We start from the raw sequence: 19,564 nt of genomic DNA on the forward strand, positions 1-19,564 counted from the left end.
CTGCCAGGGCCCCGCCCCTCACCGGGCTCGCTCTCCCTGCAGGCCCCGCCCTTCCCTTCAGGCACCACCCATCGCCCACAAGAACCCTCTCCCCTCAGGATCCCCTCAAACCCCCCTCCCCCCCGCCACCCCCCTCCGCCACCCCTCAGAGACCCCGCCCTTCCCTTCCACCCCCGCCCCCTCCACCAGGCACAGCCCTTATCTTCAGACCACGCCCATAAACCACGCCCTTCAATCAGGCCCCTCCCCTCCCGCCTGGTTTCCCCCCTCACCAGGCTCAGCAATTTCCTTCAGGCCCTGCCCCGCCCACCAGCCACGTCCTTCCCCCCACCCCCACTAAGGCTTCTTTCATCAGCTCCGCCCAGCAGGCCCCGCCCACTAGTCCCCGCCCCCGGAAGGCCCCGCCCCTCAGGCCCTGACCTTCCCTAAGGTCCTGCTCAGCAGCCCCGCCCTTCCCTCAGGCCTCGGCCCGAGAAGTCCCCGCCCATCAGGCCCCGCCCATTAGGCCCCGCCCCAACAGACCCAACCCAAACAAGACCCCGCCTCCCAGTCCCCTCCCTAAGGCCCCGCCCACATGCCCCGCCCTTCCATTAGGTCCCGCCCCTCAGGCCCCGCCCCTCAGGCCTCGTCCCTCAGACACCACCCTTTCTTTAGACCCCGCCCATCAGGCCTCGCCCATCAGGCCCCGCCCCGCAGCCCCGCCCCCGGTCTGGGCTCCCAGCGGAGTGGACATGCGCAGAGCGGGCCGCGGTTGCCGTGGCAGCGCGGGCCCGAGGGGCGGCTGCTGCGCGGACGGGCTGGTGGCGGCTGCGGCCCTGGAGCCCGCGGTCCAGCGTAGGAGGCGCCGGACGACCGAGCCGGGCCGCGGGGATGCGGGACCGGTTGGCCGAGCTGCGGGCGGTGAGCGCGGGCGCCGATAGCGGTTCGGGCCGGCGGGGACGGGGGATAGGAACCGGGCTGGGGCTCTCCCGGCCTGCACGGAGCACTGTCTCCTCTCGTCGCCCGGGGGTCCCCGTCCGGACCCGCGCGGAGCCTCGCCCGGACCCCAGCGGAGCCTCCGAGCCCCCAAGGCGCAGGGTCGGCACAGGGGTGGGCGGGGACCCGCGCATGATCGGGTTCCAATATCAGCAGTGAGCCCGGAGCTAGGGGTGAGCCCGGAGCAGAGTCAGAGGTGATCCGGAGCACAGAGTCAGGGGTGAGCCCGGGCACAGGGTTAGGGGTGATCCCAAGCACAGAGTCAGGGGTGAGCCCGGGTACAGAGTCAGGGTGATCCCGGGCACAGAGTCGGGGTGATCTTGGTCACAGTAAGGGGTGACTCCAGGCACAGAGTTGGGTGATTCGGGGCACAGAGTCAGGGGTGAGCCTGGGCACAGAGCCGGGGTGATCCTAGGCACAGAGTTGGGGTGATCTCGAGCACAGAGTTGGGGTGATCTCGGGCACAGAGTCGGGGTGATCTCGGGCACAGAGTCAGGGTGATCCTGAGCACAGAGTCGGGGTGATCTCGGGCACAGAGCCGGGGTGATCCCGGGCACAGAGTCAGGGGTGATCCTGAGCACAGAGTCGGGGTGATCTCGGGCACAGAGTCAGGGGTGATCCCGGGCACAGAGTCAGGGGTGATCCTGAGCACAGAGTCAGGGTGATCTCGGGCACAGAGTCAGGGTGATCCCGGGCACAGAGTCAGGGGTGATCCTGAGCACAGAGTCGGGGTGATCTCGGGCACAGAGTCAGGGGTGATCTCGGGCACAGAGTCAGGGGTGATCTTGGGCACAGAGTCGGGGTGATCTCGGGCACAGAGCCGGGGTGATCCCGGGCACAGAGTCAGGGGTGATCCTGAGCACAGAGTCGGGGTGATCTCGGGCACAGAGCCGGGGTGATCCCAGGCACAGAGTCAGGGGTGATCCTGAGCACAGAGTCGGGGTGATCTCGGGCACAGAGTCAGGGGTGATCCCAGGCACAGAGTCAGGGGTGATCCTGAGCACAGAGTCAGGGTGATCTCGGGCACAGAGTCAGGGTGATCCCGGGCACAGAGTCAGGGGTGATCCTGAGCACAGAGTCAGGGTGATCTCGGGCACAGAGTCAGGGGTGATCTCGGGCACAGAGTCGGGGTGATCTCGGGCACAGAGTCGGGGTGATCCTGAGCACAGAGTCGAGGTGATCCCGGGCACAGAGTCAGGGGTGATCCCGGGCACGGAGTCAGGGGTGATCCCAGAGCATAGTCAGGAGTGATCCCACAGCACAGAACTGGGAATGACCCTTGAGCACAGAACTGGGAGTGACCCCTGAGCACAGAGCTAAGAATGACCCCTGCGCACAGACAGAGCCAGGAGTGACCCCTGAGCATAGAGCCGGGGGTGATCCCTGAGCACAGAGCCGGCAGTGACCTCTGAGCACAGAGGCAGAAATGCTCCCTGGTGCTGCTGGGTGTGCCCCCCAAAGTAACAGGACAGGCGCTGCCCGTGCCGGGCTGCCTGGGGCTCCGCAGCTGGGAAAGGCGGTGAGTGCCAGTCCTGGCGGAGGAGACAGTCAGCTCCTCGGCTTCTCCCTCCGCCCCACCCCCTCGTGGAACCCCTCTTCCCAGGGCAGGGGTGTGGTCCCTGCAGGCGTCCAGCCCCGGTGGGCCGCGGGGAAGCTTGGTGGGAGAAGGACGTGGGCACCTTTGTGTTTGTTCTCCAGCCCCGGCCGCACACCTGCTTATGCCTGGGATGGAGCTGGAGCGTCTGTCTGCCGGGCCGAAACACGCGGTCCGCTCTGGGGAGACGCTTCCACCCTCTCAGAACTCCAGGTTTCCTCTGAATGTGTCTTTTGCCCCTTCATAGAAGGAAAACGATTTATAGGGACCCTGGGACCCTGTGGGAGAAGGTGGGAGAAAGTGCCGTGTAGCTCTCAGTGCTTTTAACAACCTGCTTTTGTTGCCACAGAGAGAGATGCTCAGGGGCCACTGCTGGCCGTGCCAGGGACTGACCTCGGCTCACACACACCGCAGCCCTGGGTCTTCTCCCGGCTTCCCCCCTCCCTGCAGGTCCACTTTGACGCCTTCCTGCGCTTCGAGAGGAGCGGTTTGCTCTGTGAGGAGCCAGGCTGTCCCTGCTGACCTGGTCACACCCTCCCGGACCTCCCCCAGAACAGCTCTTCCTCGGGCAGGCTCCTTGCACCCTCAGCTTCTCTATCCCTGCTGTTCGGGTTGTTCCTGGCCGCGAGCCTCCCTCCAAGAATGCCCGGAGCACAGGGGGGCTGCAGGGGACGGGCTGGTCATGGGGACTGCAGGCTCTGTATGACGGGGTGGATGTGGCCAGGTGGAGGGCTGGGCAGAGTCAGCCTCACTGGGCTGTGGGGACTGGACGGTGCCTCGTTCTTCCTCCACCTGTCCCCCCCACTGGCTCTGGGCCCCAGGCGCGGCCTGAGCTAGCCCCTGAGAGAAGGGCCAGAGGATGGGGTGTGGGGTCTGGAGGGCTGCTGCCTGGCCCTCAGGCTGTGGGACCAGCCGTCCAAAGGGCAGGCGGTTGCTTGGTGGCCTGGTGGCCACCCCTCTGGAGCAAGGAAGGATGAGTGAGCTGGAGAGGGAGGGGCGGACAGGCAGGGCCACCGCGGAGGCCACCACTGGACTGGGCAGGGTGGGGCTGGGGTCCAGTCAGTGACAGCAGACCAGGGCTGCCATGGGAACTGGGCTGGGTGGCCCCGAGGGCCCCTGGGCTGGGGGAGGAGCAGCACCTCCCAGGGGGCTTGTGTTTTTCCGCTGCTCCAGCTCCTGGGCTTGCTCCCGCCCTGGGCCTCTCAGGGGCTGCAACGCGGGGCCCCAGCACCACCCCAGGGGCCTTCCAGGCCCAGCCCCCTTGAGTGGGTCTCTGCCGTGTGTGTGTGTGTGTGTGTGTGTGTGTGTGTGTGTGTGTATAATACAGGCTGGCTGTAAGCACATATGAACGGGTGTATGTGACCATAGGCACACCAGGCTGGCTGTAGGCACACATGAATGGGTGTATGTGACCATAGGCACACCAGGCTGGCTGTAAGCACATGTGAACGGGTGTATGTGACCGTAGGCACACCAGGCTGGCTGTAAACGCAGATGAAGGGGTGTATGTGACCGTAGGCACACCAGGCTGGCTGTAAGCACATGTGAACTGGTGTATGTGACCGTAGGCACACCAGGCTGGCCGTAAGCACACATGAATGGGTGTACGTGACCTTAGGCACACCAGGCTGGCTGTAAGCACAAATAGATGAGTGCATGCACGGTAAGAGACACATCCTGACTCAGTATACAGGGACAGTGTGTGACTGCATGTGTGCACACCTGGAGACATCCTTCCTGCATGAGCGTACCTGGCATGTATGTTTACGTTCGCAGTAGCATAATGGTAGAATTAAGATGAATACCTCGTGGTGGGTTAATTTTATGGGGTTTCTGGGGTGCTGAGTGGTTTTTTCCCTGAAGGCGCCGGGCCCCACAGAGCCAGAGGAGGGCCTTTCCCATAGCTGTACTCCAGTCACCCCCTGTGGGAGTGACCGTCCTGAGGGAGTGACTGTCCTGTGGAGTGACCATTCAGGAGGAGTGACCCCCTATTCTTTAAGCCGGGTGACCAGCGTCTGCATGTGTGTCCTTGGAGGATGAACTCACTCGCTCTGACCTTCTCTGTGTGTCCATGCAGACCCTCTCTCCAGCCCAAGAGCCCTGCTGGTGTCACGGCCAGCGGGGTCAGTGAGATGGGGTGGGGCTCACCATAACTCAGGGTGCTGCCAGGGTATCCCAAGGGGCCCCAGGTAAAAACTGAGGCAGTGGAGGTTCTGGCATGAGACTGGGGCAGCCCGGGTGGGGGGGGAAGTGGGCATGAGAGAACCCCATCAGGCAAAACTGGAGGGACACAGCACTGGCCGGCCCCCATGACAGGAGGCCCCGCCCTGCAGTCGCCGCGTCCAGCCGGCCTATGTGCAGTTGTGGTGGCCGCCGGCCCGGCTGAGTTTCGCTGCTTCTGTCCGCACGAGTCCCGTCTCCTGTTTCCCACTGCAGTGTAAGACAGATGAAGATGAACACCCCAGCGTGGTGGTCGTCGAGAAGGACCATTTCATGGACGATTTCTTCCACCAGGTGAGCCAGGGGGCTGTCCTCGGAGTGTCCCTTGGCACCTGCCCACTCAGGGCGCTGCTCCCTGGGTGCAGGGACGTGGCGGGCCTTCAGCGTACCAGGCCAGGCTCGGCCCTGAAACCACTTCCCAGAAGGCGAGAGCGTCCCGAGGCTCTCGGGATAGGTGTGTGGACCACCGTTCCAGGGAGCACTGAGCAGGGAGAGCAGGGGCCAGGGGTCCTGTACCAGGGCCCCCTGGCCACCAGGACTGGGTGCTCTGCAGCCTCTCGGCCTCATGTCCCAGCCGTGCCTCCAGAGCGATGGCCGTGGACCTCCCAGATCTCGTGATGCATATCTCCTCTGGTCCTGGACACAGGACAGGCCCTCACTCCTGGTCTCAGGTGTGAGTCTGCGTCCCACATCTGACCTGGGGCCAGCTGAACTCTGTGGCCCCTTTACTTCTTGATGGTGTGTAGGGACCCCTGGGGCTGAATCTGGCAGTGCTTGGGAGGTCATGAAATGCCCAGAACTGGCCCCAGAGCCCCTGGGTGCCCCCCGGGCCAGCTCTCCGCCATACAGATACTGTGTCCTCGTGCCCTTGAACGGGACAGTCTGGCCGGGTGGGTTTCAGCTGCTTTACTCTCCCGAGTCGGAGTTAAACCCACCCACAGTCTCCGAAGCCCTCATCTGCGCTGGATCCCAGCCTTGGAGCTGCTGATAGCAGGATGTTGAGTTCCCAGGGTTCCGGGGATCCAGCCTTTCCGGGAGATCAAGACTGAGCCCGGAGTGGCCACTTAGTGCCGTGGGTTCCTCATGGCCCTGACACGCGAGAAGAGCTGATGTGGGAAAGACCGGCCAGGGTTGGGGCTGGGGCTGCGGGCCTCCCCGCTCTGCCAGCAGGAGGTGTGGGTGCCAGCATGTGCTGAGCACCTTCGATGGGTCCTGTCACCATGGCGCATCCTGAAGGCCACCCGGGGCTGCCCTGGCAGTGCGGGCACCCGCGGCCCCACCGGGATGCTGGTGTTCATCTCTCGCTGGACCGGCCAGATGGTCTCTCTGGTGGCATCTGCTGCAGAGCTGGTGGTGGTCAAACTTCCACCTGTGCCCTGTGCTGCAGGCTCGACGGGGGGCCAAGCTGCATGGCCACGCTCCGGCTCTTCTCACCTGCTTCCTCACGTGGCTGGCGCATGGCGTGTGTTTGGGCCCTCCTCGATGCTGCTTCCCTTCCCAGGTGTGCCGGGGACCCAGCCTGGCTTCCCGAGAGCTGCTGAGAAGCAGCTGCCTTGTCACCCACCCCCTGTCGCAGTTCCCCTGTGGGTGTGCAGAGCGAGGGGTGTCCCGTGGCTCACCGGCATGGACACTGGCTGTGGGGGCTGCTGTCTGGGGGCTGCCACGAGTCTCCCGCCGGAAGGACAGTACTCTCAGAGGCATGTCACGTGACACCTGTTGGGTGGCTGCCGCCCGGCGGCCATGGGCTCAAGAAGCTTCCCGCTGTGGGCCAGGCGTGGCCATGGGTGCGGGTCGCTTGTCGCTGTGAAGGATGGCCGCTTGGGAGAGGTCCCCCCTCTGTAAAGGGCTCTCGGCCTGAAGGATGGTCTCCGGGGAGCCGCTTCCTGCAGGCCAACGCCGTCTTCTCTCCCCGAGGTCGAGGAGATCAGACACGGGATCGCACGGATCTCACAGCACGTGGAGGATGTCAAGAAAAACCACAGCATCATTCTTTCGGCGCCGAACCCAGAGGGAAGTAAGTGGCTGGCTCTCGAGGCCATCCCCCCGCTGGGAAGTGAGTCTGCAGCGGGGCTGCTCCCTCTCCCCTTCCAGCTGGTGCTTGGCAGTTTGCTCAGGATGTTGCAGCGGCCTGGCCGTAGTCAGCTGCCACGTGTGTGCTGCAGGGACACTCTCAGTGTAGACATGTCAGTCATACATGGGGCCTGTGGACAGTCACTGTGCCACTCACACATCTCCTTGGTTGTGGTGCTCCAGGGCCCTGGCCTTTCTGTGGTGCTCGGACACTGCCAAGCCACAGAGAGAGCCCAGTTGGGGGCGGGACCCAGGCCAGGGAGAGAGCCCAGCTGGGGGCGGGACCCAGGCCAGGGAGAGAGCCCAGCTGGGGGCGGGACCCAGGCCAGGGAGAGAGCCCAGCTGGGGGCGGGACCCAGGCCAGGGAGAGAGCCCAGCTGGGGGCGGGACCCAGGCCAGGGAGAGAGCCCAGCTGGGGGCGGGACCCAGGCCAGGGAGAGAGCCCAGCTGGGGGCGGGACCCACACCACGGAGAGAGCAGCCAGGGTCTCTTGACTGCAGGCGGGGCTCAGGGGCTCCTGCTTGTGGCTTGTGCTTGAGAGAGGCCAGCCACGCCCTGCTCTGTCCCATGGGGCCGCACGCCTCCTGCTGACTCTGCCCCTGGCTGGGCCTGGCTGGACCCTGGAGCTGGGGCTGGTCCATGGTGTCAGGAGCTGATGGATCTGCATGGGGGTCCCGGGCGCTCTCAGGTCCCATGGCTGCCAGACCCTTTGCCTGTGGGGTGCCACAGCCACCCCACATGCAGTGTCTGAAAGGGCACGAGGAAGCTGCTCTGCGGGGCTGTGGGCTCTCGGCTCCACTGGGCCCACGCGGTGTCCACGGCTGACCGGGGGGAGAACCCATCTGCACTTGGGAGGTAATGGGAGGTGCCCCGGAGAACGGTCCTGAGCGTCTGTGAGGCAGCGTTGGTGACCTTGGCCCCTCGGAACGTGGCTTCCCTCCTGGTGGGCCCCTCAGCGCAGCCAGAGCCTCCCTCCCCGCCTTAGGGGGGCTCTCCTTGCACCCTCTGGCCGATGTTCTCTGACCCGCAGTCCCGGCAGAGCCCGGCAGAACCCGGCAGGCATGTAAGCACGGCTCACCCGGACCCTGGGGTCCGGGGCAGACAGGGCTGACACTGAGACATCATGTTGCTCTTCACTTTTCTTGTTCTGTAACTCTTCCTCTCCTTTTGCTTTTCTGGGGGGTGGTCTTTAAGAATCCACTTCCCATGGTAGCTGTGGTTTCGGTCAGTGCTACTGGGACACACTGCCTCATTAGAGTTGGGTTTACATTTTGCTTGTCACCTCTGCGAGGCGCAGGAGCCACGTGGAGACGCACTTCTGGAGCCTGCAGTCGGACTGTTGGCCAGGAGCGGCTTTCTGGCTGTGTGTGTTTGCTGGGCATGACTGATGTTGGATACTGCAGCTCAGATGCCCCTCCGCCCCATTTTTTAATTTTAAAGAGATAAAAGAGGAGCTTGAAGATCTGAACAAAGAAATCAAGAAAACTGCAAATAAAATTCGAGCCAAGTTGAAGTGTGAGTGGCAGTTTCATTTGTATTGAATTACCCATGGTGCAAGTAAGACGCTTGTGAGTTTCCTGATTTTCCTCCCCTGTGGTGCTGGAGGCTGCGTCCAGGCCCCCCGCCAAGGCCAAGGCTCTACCACTGAGCCCACCTATAGGGGATTTTTAATTTTTTTGCTAACGAAGATAAGTGAGGTGCATAGTTTTTGAAATGGACTCCAAGTGCTGGGGGGGACGGCTCGGTGGGCTAGAGCACATGCTTTGCCTGAGGAGGCCCAGGTTTGGCCCCTGGCCCACACAGTCCCCAGAGCTGCCCCCAGGATGGCCCAAACACCAGCCAGGGTACCCCAGCACGATATCTCCAGGCTCTTTGGGATGACAGATTCTTCTCCACCCGTTAGTTTGGGGTCGTCGATGGTGAGGGGTGACCTGGGCCCCATCTCCTCCTCTGAGGGAGCTTGAGGGCGGGGCCTGGTTTCTGAGCCTTCCTGGCGGGTTGGGGAGGCTCTGAGGCTGACGCAGGCGAGTTCCTCCTGGTGGGTCCAGTGCTCCCATGCTTGACTGACCCCCGTCACCCCAAGAGCCAATCCTCCGCATCGTGGTCCTGGGCTCCTAGTCCCGTGTCTTGCTTTGATTCATCTTTCTTCTGTCCCCGGGAGTGACCACTGGATCTTAAAATCATTTTTAATTCTCATTATTTTTGGCTTTGGGGTCAGGGCTGACTCCTGGCGTGTGCTCAGGAATCCCCCTTGGTGGGGCTCGGGGATTGGCCCCGGGTCGGGCACATGCCAGGCCATCCATGGTCGGTGCCTGCCATTTCGCTCGTTTGTTTCTGACGCTGCCCCTGCCCCACTGTTGTGGGGAATGTGTGCATGGGGGAGACTGTGCTGGGTGTCCCCCGTAGACCTCACCCTCTGTGGTGTGCGGGGACGCGGAGAGAGTGGGCTTGGCTGGCGGGGGCACGTCCCTTCCCGGCCACAGCTCCCTCCCACTCGCTTGCAGCCGTGGAGCAGAGTCTGCAGCAGGATGAGAGCGCGGGGCGCACGTCGGCGGCCCTCCGGATCCAGAGAACCCAGGTGGGCTGGGCCGACGGGGCGGCGGTCTCCTCCCCAGCTGGCACACAGGGAGAGAGCGCTCACGGGGCTGCTTCTCACGCACAGACGGCCACCGCAGGCCACCCCGCCGGATGGAGCGGGCCTCTCACCCGCACCTCCAGGGCACCGTCACCTGGGGCTGGCTCTCCTTGGACCGCGTGTCCCCGTGATGGGTGCTGACCGCGTGTTCCCGTGATGGTTGCTGACCGCGTCTCCCCGTGGGGGTGCTGACCGCATCTCCCCGTGGGGGCGCTGACCGCGTGTCCCTTTGGTGGGTGCTGACCGCATGTCCCCGTGATGGGTGCTAACCGTGTGTCCCCTGGGGGCACTGACCGCGTCTCCCCGTGGGGGCACTGACCGCGTGTCCCCGTGATGGGTGCTGACCGCGTGTCCCCGTGATGGGTGCTGACTGCGTGTCCCTTTGATGGGTGCTGACCTCGTCTCCCCGTGGGGGCGCTGACCTCGTGTCCCTTTGGTGGGTGCTGACCGCGTGTCCCCGTGATGGGTGCTGACCGCGTGTTCCCGTGATGGTTGCTGACCGCGTCTCCCCGTGGGGGTGCTGACCGCATCTCCCCGTGGGGGCGCTGACCTCGTGTCCCTTTGGTGGGTGCTGACCGCGTCTCCCCGTGATGGGTGCTGACCTCGTCTCCCCTGGGGGCGCTGATCGTGTCCTCTTCCCCAGCACTCGGTGCTGTCGCGGAAGTTCGTGGAGGTCATGACGGAGTACAACGAGGCGCAGACTCAGTTCCGGGAGCGCAGCAAAGGGCGAATCCTGCGGCAGCTGGAGATCAGTGAGTGGGGTCCAGGCGCGTCCGTCTGGGTGCTCATGGTGTCGCCAGGCCTGAGGGCTCCCCGTCTGTGGTGGAAGCAGCCGGACGCTTAGTTACTTGCTCCCTTTGGAAAATCCTGGGCCAGTCGGCCTAAGTCACGTCCTGGTCACCACGAGATCCGGAAAGCCTTTGGCCATAGTCTTCATTTTCTTTTCTTTTTTGTTTTTTTGGTGTTGGGGCCACACCCAGTGGTACTCAGGGTCATTCCTGGCCCTGGGCTCAGGGTCACTCCTGGCAGTGCTCAGGGAACCACGGACCCCTGAAGAGTCAAACCTGGTGGGACACGTGCACGGCCTGGGGCCTCCCCCGGGCCGGGGCCTTTGCTTCCTGGCTGGGGCAGCTGTGCCCCCACCACGGGAGCTTCTCATTCCCGCCTACAGTGTCCTCGCCCCTTCCCGCCTCCCTCTCTCCATCTCTCCCCCACCCCCACCCGCCTCAGGGAGTAGGTGCTTTCTGTCTGACTTAAGAAGATTGATTTCCGGGGAGCGTGGAGTGAGTGTTCTTTCTCGTAAAAAGGGGTCAGTGGGCCAGAGTTGGGGCCCCCGGCACACCCTGCAGAAAGACTGAGGCTCCCGGGTACGGGTCAGGACGTGCTCCCTCTGAGGGCTCCTTGGTGCCCTTGCAGCCGGGAGGACCACCACAGACCAGGAGCTGGAGGAGATGCTGGAGAGCGGGAACCCATCCATCTTCACGTCCGATGTGAGCGTGGGCGCGGGTGCGTGTGTGTGTGTGTGTGTGTGTGTATGAGCGAGTGTGTGTGAGTGAGTCTGTGTATGTGTGCGTGAGCGCGCATGTGTGAGTGTGTGAAAGTGTGTGTGAGTGTGTGTGAGTGTAAGTGTGTGTGAGTGTGAGCGTGTGTGTGAGTGTGAGCGTGTGTGTGTGAACATGTGTGGGAGTGTGTGGGAGTGTGTGTGTGTGTGTGTGTGTGTGTGTGTGCTGACGTGCGCGCGTGGCCCTGGCCGCTGCCCTCCAGCTCCGACTCTTCCGTGTCTCGTCTCTCCCAGATCATCTCGGACTCGCAGATCACCAGGCAGGCCCTCAGTGAGATCGAGCTGCGCCACAGGGACATCCTGAAGCTGGAGGGCAGCATCCGCGAGCTGCACGACATGTTCCTGGACATGGCCATGTTCGTGGAGACCCAGGTGGGCACCAGTGAAGGGACTGTCAGCAGCTGGAGGCGCCATGGGTGGCTCCTCGTCCACAGGTAGTTCCCAAGGGCACGTGTGAGTGTTGTGATGCCGCGGTCAGTGTGTGTGCGGTGGCCACGGGGCCCTGGCACAGACCCCACGCAGAACAACAGGATGGCGGTGGCGGGGCACGTCCCCTCCCCCAGGTGTGTCAGTTTTAAGTTCCCGCGTGTCAGGACAGCTGGGAGAAGCCAGAGCAGAGCTGATTCCCGGCCGTGGTGAGGTCGACATTGCTGGGGACGGCCTGTGAGAGACACGCCCTCACGCTGTGGCCACATCCAGTGACCAGAGTGTCCTCTCGGCGTGAAACGCCTGTTCCAGGGTGAGATGATCAACAACATAGAGAAGAACGTGGCGCAGGCCACGGACTACGTGGAGCATGCGAAGGAGGAGACCAAGAAGGCCATCAAGTTTCACAGCAGGGCGCAGAGGGTGAGCGGCCGGGCGGGCAGTGTGGCTGGGGCAGCGGCATCTGCCTCGTTCGCTAGGTGTCCCTGTCCCACTGGCCATGGCTCTGACTCTGGCCGCACTGACCCCAGCTGACCCGCTCGCGTCTCTCTGACAGAAAAGGTGGATCCTGCTGGCCGTGGCCACGGTCGTGGTTCTGCTGATCATCCTCATCGTCACACTGTCGGTGAGCAAGTGACGCGCGAGCAGCTGCCCCACAGTAAGTGGCCCTCACCCTCGGCCCCCTCCTCCCGCTCACACGCTGCCGCGGCCCCTGGTGCTGGCCTCGGGGTGCAGTGCTGGAGCCGGGCACACACGCCCTGGGACAGGCTGGCCCGAGCCATCGTGGGGAGTGACCACGTGACCAAGGCTTCGCAGGAGCTGCATTTCCTCACCGTTTGCTCGGATAAGGGACAGAACTGAGGACAGGGAAGGGCGCTGAGGGTAGCTGGACCTACCGTCCAGCTCATTTCTATTGGGGTTGAGAAATGTTCCTTATTAAAATGAAAACTCTCCCTCTTAAGAGGGCTGGGAACCGGAGCTCGGCCCATCATGGGGAGGGGTCACTTCACAGGGTGTGAGCCCCCGGGGACACGAGCGTCCCTCCCTCTCGTCCTGTCCTGGGAACACGAGTGTCCCTCCCTCCTGTCTGTCCTGGGTTCACGAGCATCCCTCCCTCTCATCCTGACCTGGGGACACGAGTGCCCCTCCCTCCTGTCCGTCCTGGGGACACGAGTGTCCCTCTCTCCCGTCTCATCTCCATGACATGCGTGTCCCTCCCTCCCATCCTGGGGTACACTGGGCAGGTAGCAGCCCTGGACAGTGGCTCTGCTTGCCCTCCGCTGTCGTCTGTCCTGTGAGCACGGGTGCCTGGGTCTCTGCACTGTCCACGACATCTCGTCACCCCTCATGTGTCGTGGCACCCTGAGGCGAGGCTGGAGTTCTCAGGATGTGCAGCGAGTGGAGAGGGGGCCAGCCGGGCCCACAGCAGACACTGGGGCTGTCCCTGGACAGCTCTGCACTGAGGTCCAGTGGCTTCTTTCTGAACAGTATCTCTGTTCCCAGAGGTGCCATGTGAGGCAGAGCTGGCCATTGTGGACAGCAGGACAGCACAGGCTGAGTGCAGACAGGGACAGTGGGGCATAGAGGGGGCTCAGGTCTGCGTGCCTATGTGGGCAGGACAGCGGCATGGACACATGAGGGTGGCCCTTCTGTGGGACATTGCAGCCAAGTCCCAAGGGACATGCTGGTCGGTGCGCTAGCACGGAGACCCTGTGTTCAGCTCTGGCCTTGCGTGAAGGGGATGGACCACTGGGCTGCCTCCACGTGAGCAGGACTTAGTCTGGTGATGAGAAATGGGTGTGTGGACGGGCTCAGGGGACGGGGCGTGGATGGGCTCAGGGAAGGGGACAGAGTGTGGACGGGCTCAGGGGACGGGGCGTGGATGGGCTCAGGGAAGGGGACAGAGTGTGGACGGGCTCAGGGGACGGGGTGTGGAAGGGCTCAGTGGATGGAGTGTGGATGCACTCAGGAGGGGGATGGGGCGGGGATGGGCTCCCGAGGGGCCACAGTGGAGGTGGAGGGCCTCGGCACTGTCTCCTGAGAGTCTGGAGGTTCCCCGGGGCGGACGAGGCTTCTCTCCTGTGGGGTTGGGTTGGGTTGGCCGACTCAGGGCGCCCCTAGCTGTCAGTGCCTCGTCTGCCCTGCTCGGGTGCTTCTGGGGAGGGGTTTGGGCCTGAAGCTCTCAGTGTCAGGAGACCTTTGTCAGGATTGATGTCACTGTCCTTGGGTCTCGTGCAGATCCAGCTTTCTCTGTCTTGCAGAGAGGGGTCTACATTGTGTTTTGTGCAGTCGTTTTGCTCGTGACCCCGGGAATCATCGTAGCAGTCTACCCCGAGTCCTGCGCCGGCCGCGGTCTCTCCCTGGAAGCCTGGTGCAGCCACACACGTCTGGTTGGTGCGGAGCCGCTGAGCGAGGGTTGTGGCAGGAGCCGCCTTGCAGCCCGGGCCAACACCACAGCACAGGACAACGGGAACCGCCTCTGCTGGCTGAAGAGAGGGATGGCTGCAAATCTCTGTCCTTATTTCATTTTGGTATCTCAGTGTCACAGATGCGCGTAAATTTTGGTGAGGACCTTCATGTTATGAAGAGATCAGCTACCAGGCTCGTCCTCTCCCTGCTGAATGCAAATCAAGACACATCTTGTACTAGGTTTTCATTCCTTGCGCTTGTTGGCCTGTAGCTCCGTGGGTGAATACGTCCATGTCTGCCCACGGGAAGCTGGTCATTGGCCCAGAGATTGGGGGTGCTTGCCGCCCCCCACAGCCTACAGAGCCTCCTGCCTGGCCGGGCCCTGGGTCCCTGGCACCCACAAAGGACACCCGTCTCTTCCGTCTCTTCCTATCCATCCCCCCCCCATCCCCGTCCCATGAATAGAGCCAAAGCTTAAGGTGGCGCGAGAACTAAGATGTCATTTCTCAACTCGAGGGACTCGTTGCTCAACGCCCAGTGTCCTTGATCACCCTGGTGCCTGGCTGTGTGCCCACTGCCGGCGGGCCCAGCTGACAGAACGCTGATGAGCATCCTTAGTGCACATCAAAGCCTTGTAGCGTAACATGCTTCACTTCTACATGTGAAATGTAGAAGTGAAAATGTGACATTCTTATTAAAATGTGACATACTTATTAGTGAGCGGACATCTGTTGAGGTGACAGTGAATCCGAATCTTAAAGGAGCACGTGGAGGAGACCCCTCGGAGTGTGTGCTCTTCTGGGCCACTCGGGCCGGGCCAGCTCTGGCGTGGCTGGGAAAGCTGCCCTGGAGCCGTGGGGGGCGAGGGGCCTGGTGGGAGACGGTGGCCGTGCCTGTGGTGGGAGCCCAGTGCTCCTGAGGGGGCACCCGCCTTCCCAGCCCTCCCATGCCAGCCATCATGCCCGCCAGGGTTCTCACGTGTCCGTCTGTCTGTCACATGGGGCTCCTGGCGCTGGTGCTGGCCTGTCTCTGTCCCCTCAGCCTCGTCAGAGCGACCAAGCGTTTCCAGGTCTCCCCTCTGAGACAGGTGTCTCGCTGGACTCGAACCGGAGCTGTGGGAACTTGCCTTCGTGTCTTTAAGTCACTTGCCAGATGATGCCTTTGTAAGTCTGAGCCTCGTGCCTTTCTGAAATTAGGTTTTAAAAATCATATATGTTTATATATACTGGCTCCTTTGTCATCCCTTATTATTGCACCAAGCATTTTCTTGTTTACATTAAAAAATTCTTAGAGAACACAACAACAAAAAAGTACTTTCTGCCTTGTCATTTCTGGAATGATTTTGGGGAAGTCTTTTATCGCATTTCCATTAATCAGTCATTTTCCAAGAAGTATTTCCTGTGGCTATTGTTACATTACTTACCACGTTGGCTTTTGATCATCCTGATTGTGTCGCTGTGTCACTGTTCCCCGAGCCGCTGTGCTTCCTCCTCCTGTCAGCAGGGTGTTGTGAGGCTCCCTGGGTTCTTGCCCCTTGAAACCAGCTCTCCCCACAGCACCTCGCTAGACCTTCCACCCCCTCCGCCCGCCCAGGCACTGGCTCCTGTGGGATCACTCCTGATGGGGTGAATCCGTGTCAGCCGTGTGCAGGGCAAGTGCCCTCCTTGCTGTTTCTCACACACACCCTCTCTCTCTCTCTCTCTCACACACACACACACACACACACACTCACCTCCCTCACTCTGACACACACACACACACACACACACACACACACTCACCTCCCTCACTCTGACACACACACACACACACACACATCCTCACCCTCACAGACTCACTCACATCTGCACACACACGTCCTCATCCTGCCCACACCCACAATGGAGTGGAAGAGTTCGCCCTGGGAGATGGTTCCCGAGGAGTGGAAGAGCTTGCCCTGGAGAGACGAGACGGCTCCTGAGGAGACTCGGGCTCCTCTCCTGCCTCCCTCTCTGGGTCCCTTTCTCGCGCCACCCTGGACTGCACACCTGCAGTCTCAGTGCTCTGCTTGTACATTTTATTTTATATATACTTTTATTTGGGGCCACATCTGGCCTTACTCCTGGCTCTGTGCTCAGTCACGCCTCACAGTCTCGGGGAACCCTGCGGGGCTGGGGCTGGAGCTCTCCTCCTCCGGCTGCTGGCCTGTCACTCCTGCCCTGCGTGCAGTGTAAAGAAGGCAAAGCTGCCACCTAAATGTGGGCTAGCCAGGTTCGGGGGGATCCTAGAACCCTTGTAGCCAAGTCCAGGAAGTCAGCAAGATGGGTGGGGGAGACGGAAAGACCGGGCAGGACCAGGCCCACCTGCCATGGCTTCCTGCCAGGAAAGCTGGAGCCCGGGGTCAGTGAGGCCGGGCAGGGCTGGAGTGCGAGGGGGTGGTCATTGAGGGTGGAGCTGGCCCAGCTCTGTGCTGCAGGGCACGGCCGGGGCAGCAGGTGGCGCCACCCCCATGCGGCGGTCGAGCTTCCCTGAGAAACTGCTTCTCGCACCCAGGACCCTGGGTTTGCCGCCCAACCCCTCACTCTGCCTAACCTGCCCCCTCCCACCTCCCATGCATCCTGCCACACACAAGGCTGCTGGCCCGCAGGGCACCCGGGGTCCCCTGGGAGCAGACACTAGCCAGCCTTCCGGGGCTCCCGGGCTGCGAGGAAGCAGGGAAGGGGTTGGGGGGGGTCCCTCATGCGCCCGCAGTCCCAGAGCCTGGGCAGAGAGGCCCCCATGGGCGTGGGCAGTGCAGACTAGGACTAGTGGCTCCTTCGGGTGCCTGGGACTGTCCTGCCTCCACAGTCCTCCCGGAAGCCGGGACCACCTTCAGACTTTTCCTGTGGGGCCCAGCAAGAGGTGCGTCCGGTTGTCCGGCCTTTTGGACCCCAGTCTCTTGGCCCAGGAGACCCCCTTTCGTGGTGCGATTCGTGGGCACGGGATGTAGGTAGAAGGAGGCGCGTTTGCCCTGGGCTTCCCAGGCCTGCTGCCTGCCTCTGTGCCAGCGTCTGGGGCGGGCAGTGTGGGCCCCGTGCCCCCTGCCCCCGCGGGCTGCCATGAGAGGCTGTCTGACAGGCCTCACGCCCCCACAGTCTGAGTCCCTCGTTTTCCACAGCTCCGCGGGGGCGGAGAGTGCCAGGGGTGGGCGTGGGGACCTGTTCCCGCCAGCTGCACAGGTCGGACACTGTTTCAGAGGAAGGCCAGAGGCCGTGCCCGCCCACGGGGCCAGGACTCAGGGTCCAGTCCCCTGACTGAAAAGGAGCTTCTTGTCGGGGAGCCGAAAGGAAGCGCCGAGGACGTGAGGACACACGGTCCTGTCTCACCACGGCTGCTCTGGAGTCTACGAGAAGGAAAAGTCGTTCCGGGCGGGTGGAAATGGGCCTGGTGTAGGGGAAGCGGGACACGGCCAGGGCTCTCGGGCTCCGCGGTGACCACTGCGCCTCCCCTCAGGAAAGCGGACACTGCCAGAAACTCTGACACCCCCAGACCTTGGGGCACGACTACGGTCACTGGATGACCAGTACTGAAATTCTGCCGTAAACTAGCCACTGGACTCCTGCCCAGAGGAGAGCATCTCGGGAAAGGAGCCCACCTTCCGGGGCTGCCGTAAGCCCACCCACAGGGCATGGACCCAGGGAGAAGCCCAGCCCCAGAGGTCAGGCTGGACAGACCGTGGACAGGAACAGTAGGCCAGGCAGAGGGCCAGGGGCTCAGCCCAAGTGATTTGTGAATAAATTAGCATGGCAGGGTGGGGATGGGGAGGATGGGGAGAGAGAGGCAGGGGAGGGAGGAAGAGGGAGGGAGGCAGAAAGAGGGAGAGAGGGAGGAAGAGGGGGAAATAGGGAGGGAGGGGGTAAGAGGGGAGAAAGAGAGGGGGAGGAGAGGGAGAGGGAAGGGGAGGGGAGGGTCGAGAGAGGGACTTGAAGGACTGGGTCCCAGGCAGCTTGTCCCGAGCCTGTGAGGGGCCCCGTTAGCGGGTCCTGTTAGTGGGGAATCCGAAGGCCCTTTGGACTTTGAAGGCCGCACGCGTGGCAGGGAGCACGCCCTGTGTCACACTTCCGCTTCTCTGCCGGGTCCCCCCATGCGTCCCTCGACCGCTCCACCTGCCGCCCGGCGCCCCCGGCCTTCCCTTCTTGTCCAGGCCCAGAATTTCTCCCGGAGCTTCTTCCTTGAACAGACCCACAGTGTCTCCCAGTCGGTCTCAGGCGACGTCCGGAGGGGCCGTCTGCATGCGCCCCAGACCAAGGAGAACGTGAAGCTGCTCCCTGCGGAGACGCTGGTCAGTCTGCCAGTGGCCACGCGCTCAGGCCCCGTGGCTCCCTCTGGGTCTCCCTCGGACCTGGGCCCGCAGAGCTTTGGTCCCCGGTGTGGGGACAGGACCTTCTCCTGCCCTGCCACTCAGCAGTCACTGTGTCCTGATCTGCATCTGGCCACGGCTGTCGGGTAGACGCTGCCCGCACGCTTCCTCTGCAGCCAGAGGTCTGGCCGCTTTCTGACGGGTGATGGGTGCCTGCCCTGCATGGGCAGAGGTCGCTCGTGCCCTGGGCTGGCCAGAGCCTCCCTCTTGGCGTGGGCAGTGGCCTTGGGCATCAGCGTGCCACGGGTTCCAACATCTTCTGTGCCAAGCCCTGCTGCTCTGCGTGACGAGAGCCCAGTGCCCACCTCCGGGCCACCGCCATACGGGAGACTCCCTGCTTCCTGCTGGCCCTCATCCCCTGGGAAAGGGGGTGTTTCACTGTGGAAGCCTCCGGGGGAGCTGGGCGCTGGGGCCAGGGGAGGGCTGGGCCCACGTGGGCTGAGCCCCGTGGCCAGATGCCAGGGCTCCACATACTCCTGTCCGTGGCCTCTGGCCAAGGGTCTCCCCAGCCGCCCTGTCCCTCTGCTGCTGTTCTGGCATCCTCTGAGAGGAGCAGCTGGAGGGACCCAGGGAGAAGCCTCGGTAGTGCCTCAGGCTTTCTGCTGTTTCCCAAGGACCCTCCGTGGGTGCTGCCCCCTCAGCCCTGCAGGTCCCCAGGAGCCCAGCAGGACCTGTGGCCAGCACATCAGTGGCTGAGCTGAACGGCTGAGCGCCTCAGTCATAAGTAGTGGGAGGGAAAGCACGCACATGTGTGCATGCGAACGTGCATGTGTGCACACCTGTGTGTGGAGCCCCGCCATTCTCTGGCCCCCTCGCACCTGTACGTCCATGGCTGCCCGCCTGTGGAGACGAGGTGGGCCGCACAAAGGCCCTTCTCCCCTACAGTGGGCAGCTGCTTCCTCGACCCTCCTTCCTGCCCCCGGCCGCCACGTCTCCCCAGGGCCCCCCTGGTCCTGCTGCGATGCAGGGGCTCCATCGCTGCCCAGTGCCTGGCCTGGGGTGCAGCTGTCCTGAGTGCAGATGTGTGAATGTGTGTGTATGTGCGTGTGCATGTGTGTACAAATATACATGTGTGTGCATCTGTGCGTGTGTGCATGTGTATGCATGTGCGTGAGTGTGCATGTGTGTGAGTGTGCATGTGTGCACGTGTGCGTGCAAATGTGCATGTGTGTGCATGTATATCTGTGTGTGCACGTGTGTGCATGTGTGCGCATGTTTGTGCACATTTGTGTGTGCGCGCGTGCACGTGCATGTGCGTGCGCCTGTTCAAACACTGACGCTTCCTGGGCTCGGCCG

The 19,564-nt window shown here is 62.9% G+C and overlaps 1 protein-coding gene across 2 annotated transcripts; it reads left to right on the forward strand.

The window, feature by feature from the left end:
- The first annotated feature begins 752 nt into the window (after positions 1-752).
- STX2 (syntaxin 2) lies at positions 753-13,917 on the forward strand. 2 transcript variants are annotated; one of them, XM_055147638.1, is made up of 11 exons: positions 753-900; positions 5,006-5,083; positions 6,704-6,803; positions 8,300-8,374; positions 9,364-9,437; positions 10,138-10,246; positions 10,911-10,984; positions 11,290-11,427; positions 11,794-11,904; positions 12,038-12,139; positions 13,743-13,917. In XM_055147638.1, the coding sequence occupies exons 1-10, from the start codon at positions 871-873 to the stop codon at positions 12,116-12,118; spliced, it is 870 nt and encodes a 289-aa protein (XP_055003613.1). In that variant the 5' UTR covers positions 753-870; the 3' UTR covers positions 12,119-12,139; positions 13,743-13,917. The 2 variants fall into 2 exon arrangements, with proteins under 2 accessions (XP_055003613.1, XP_055003614.1); XM_055147639.1 differs by lacking the exon at positions 8,300-8,374.
- Positions 13,918-19,564: the final 5,647 nt, after the last annotated feature.

The sequence above is a fragment of the Sorex araneus genome, chromosome 9 (assembly GCF_027595985.1).
Source record: "Sorex araneus isolate mSorAra2 chromosome 9, mSorAra2.pri, whole genome shotgun sequence".
Classification (NCBI taxonomy): Eukaryota; Metazoa; Chordata; class Mammalia; order Eulipotyphla; family Soricidae; genus Sorex; species Sorex araneus.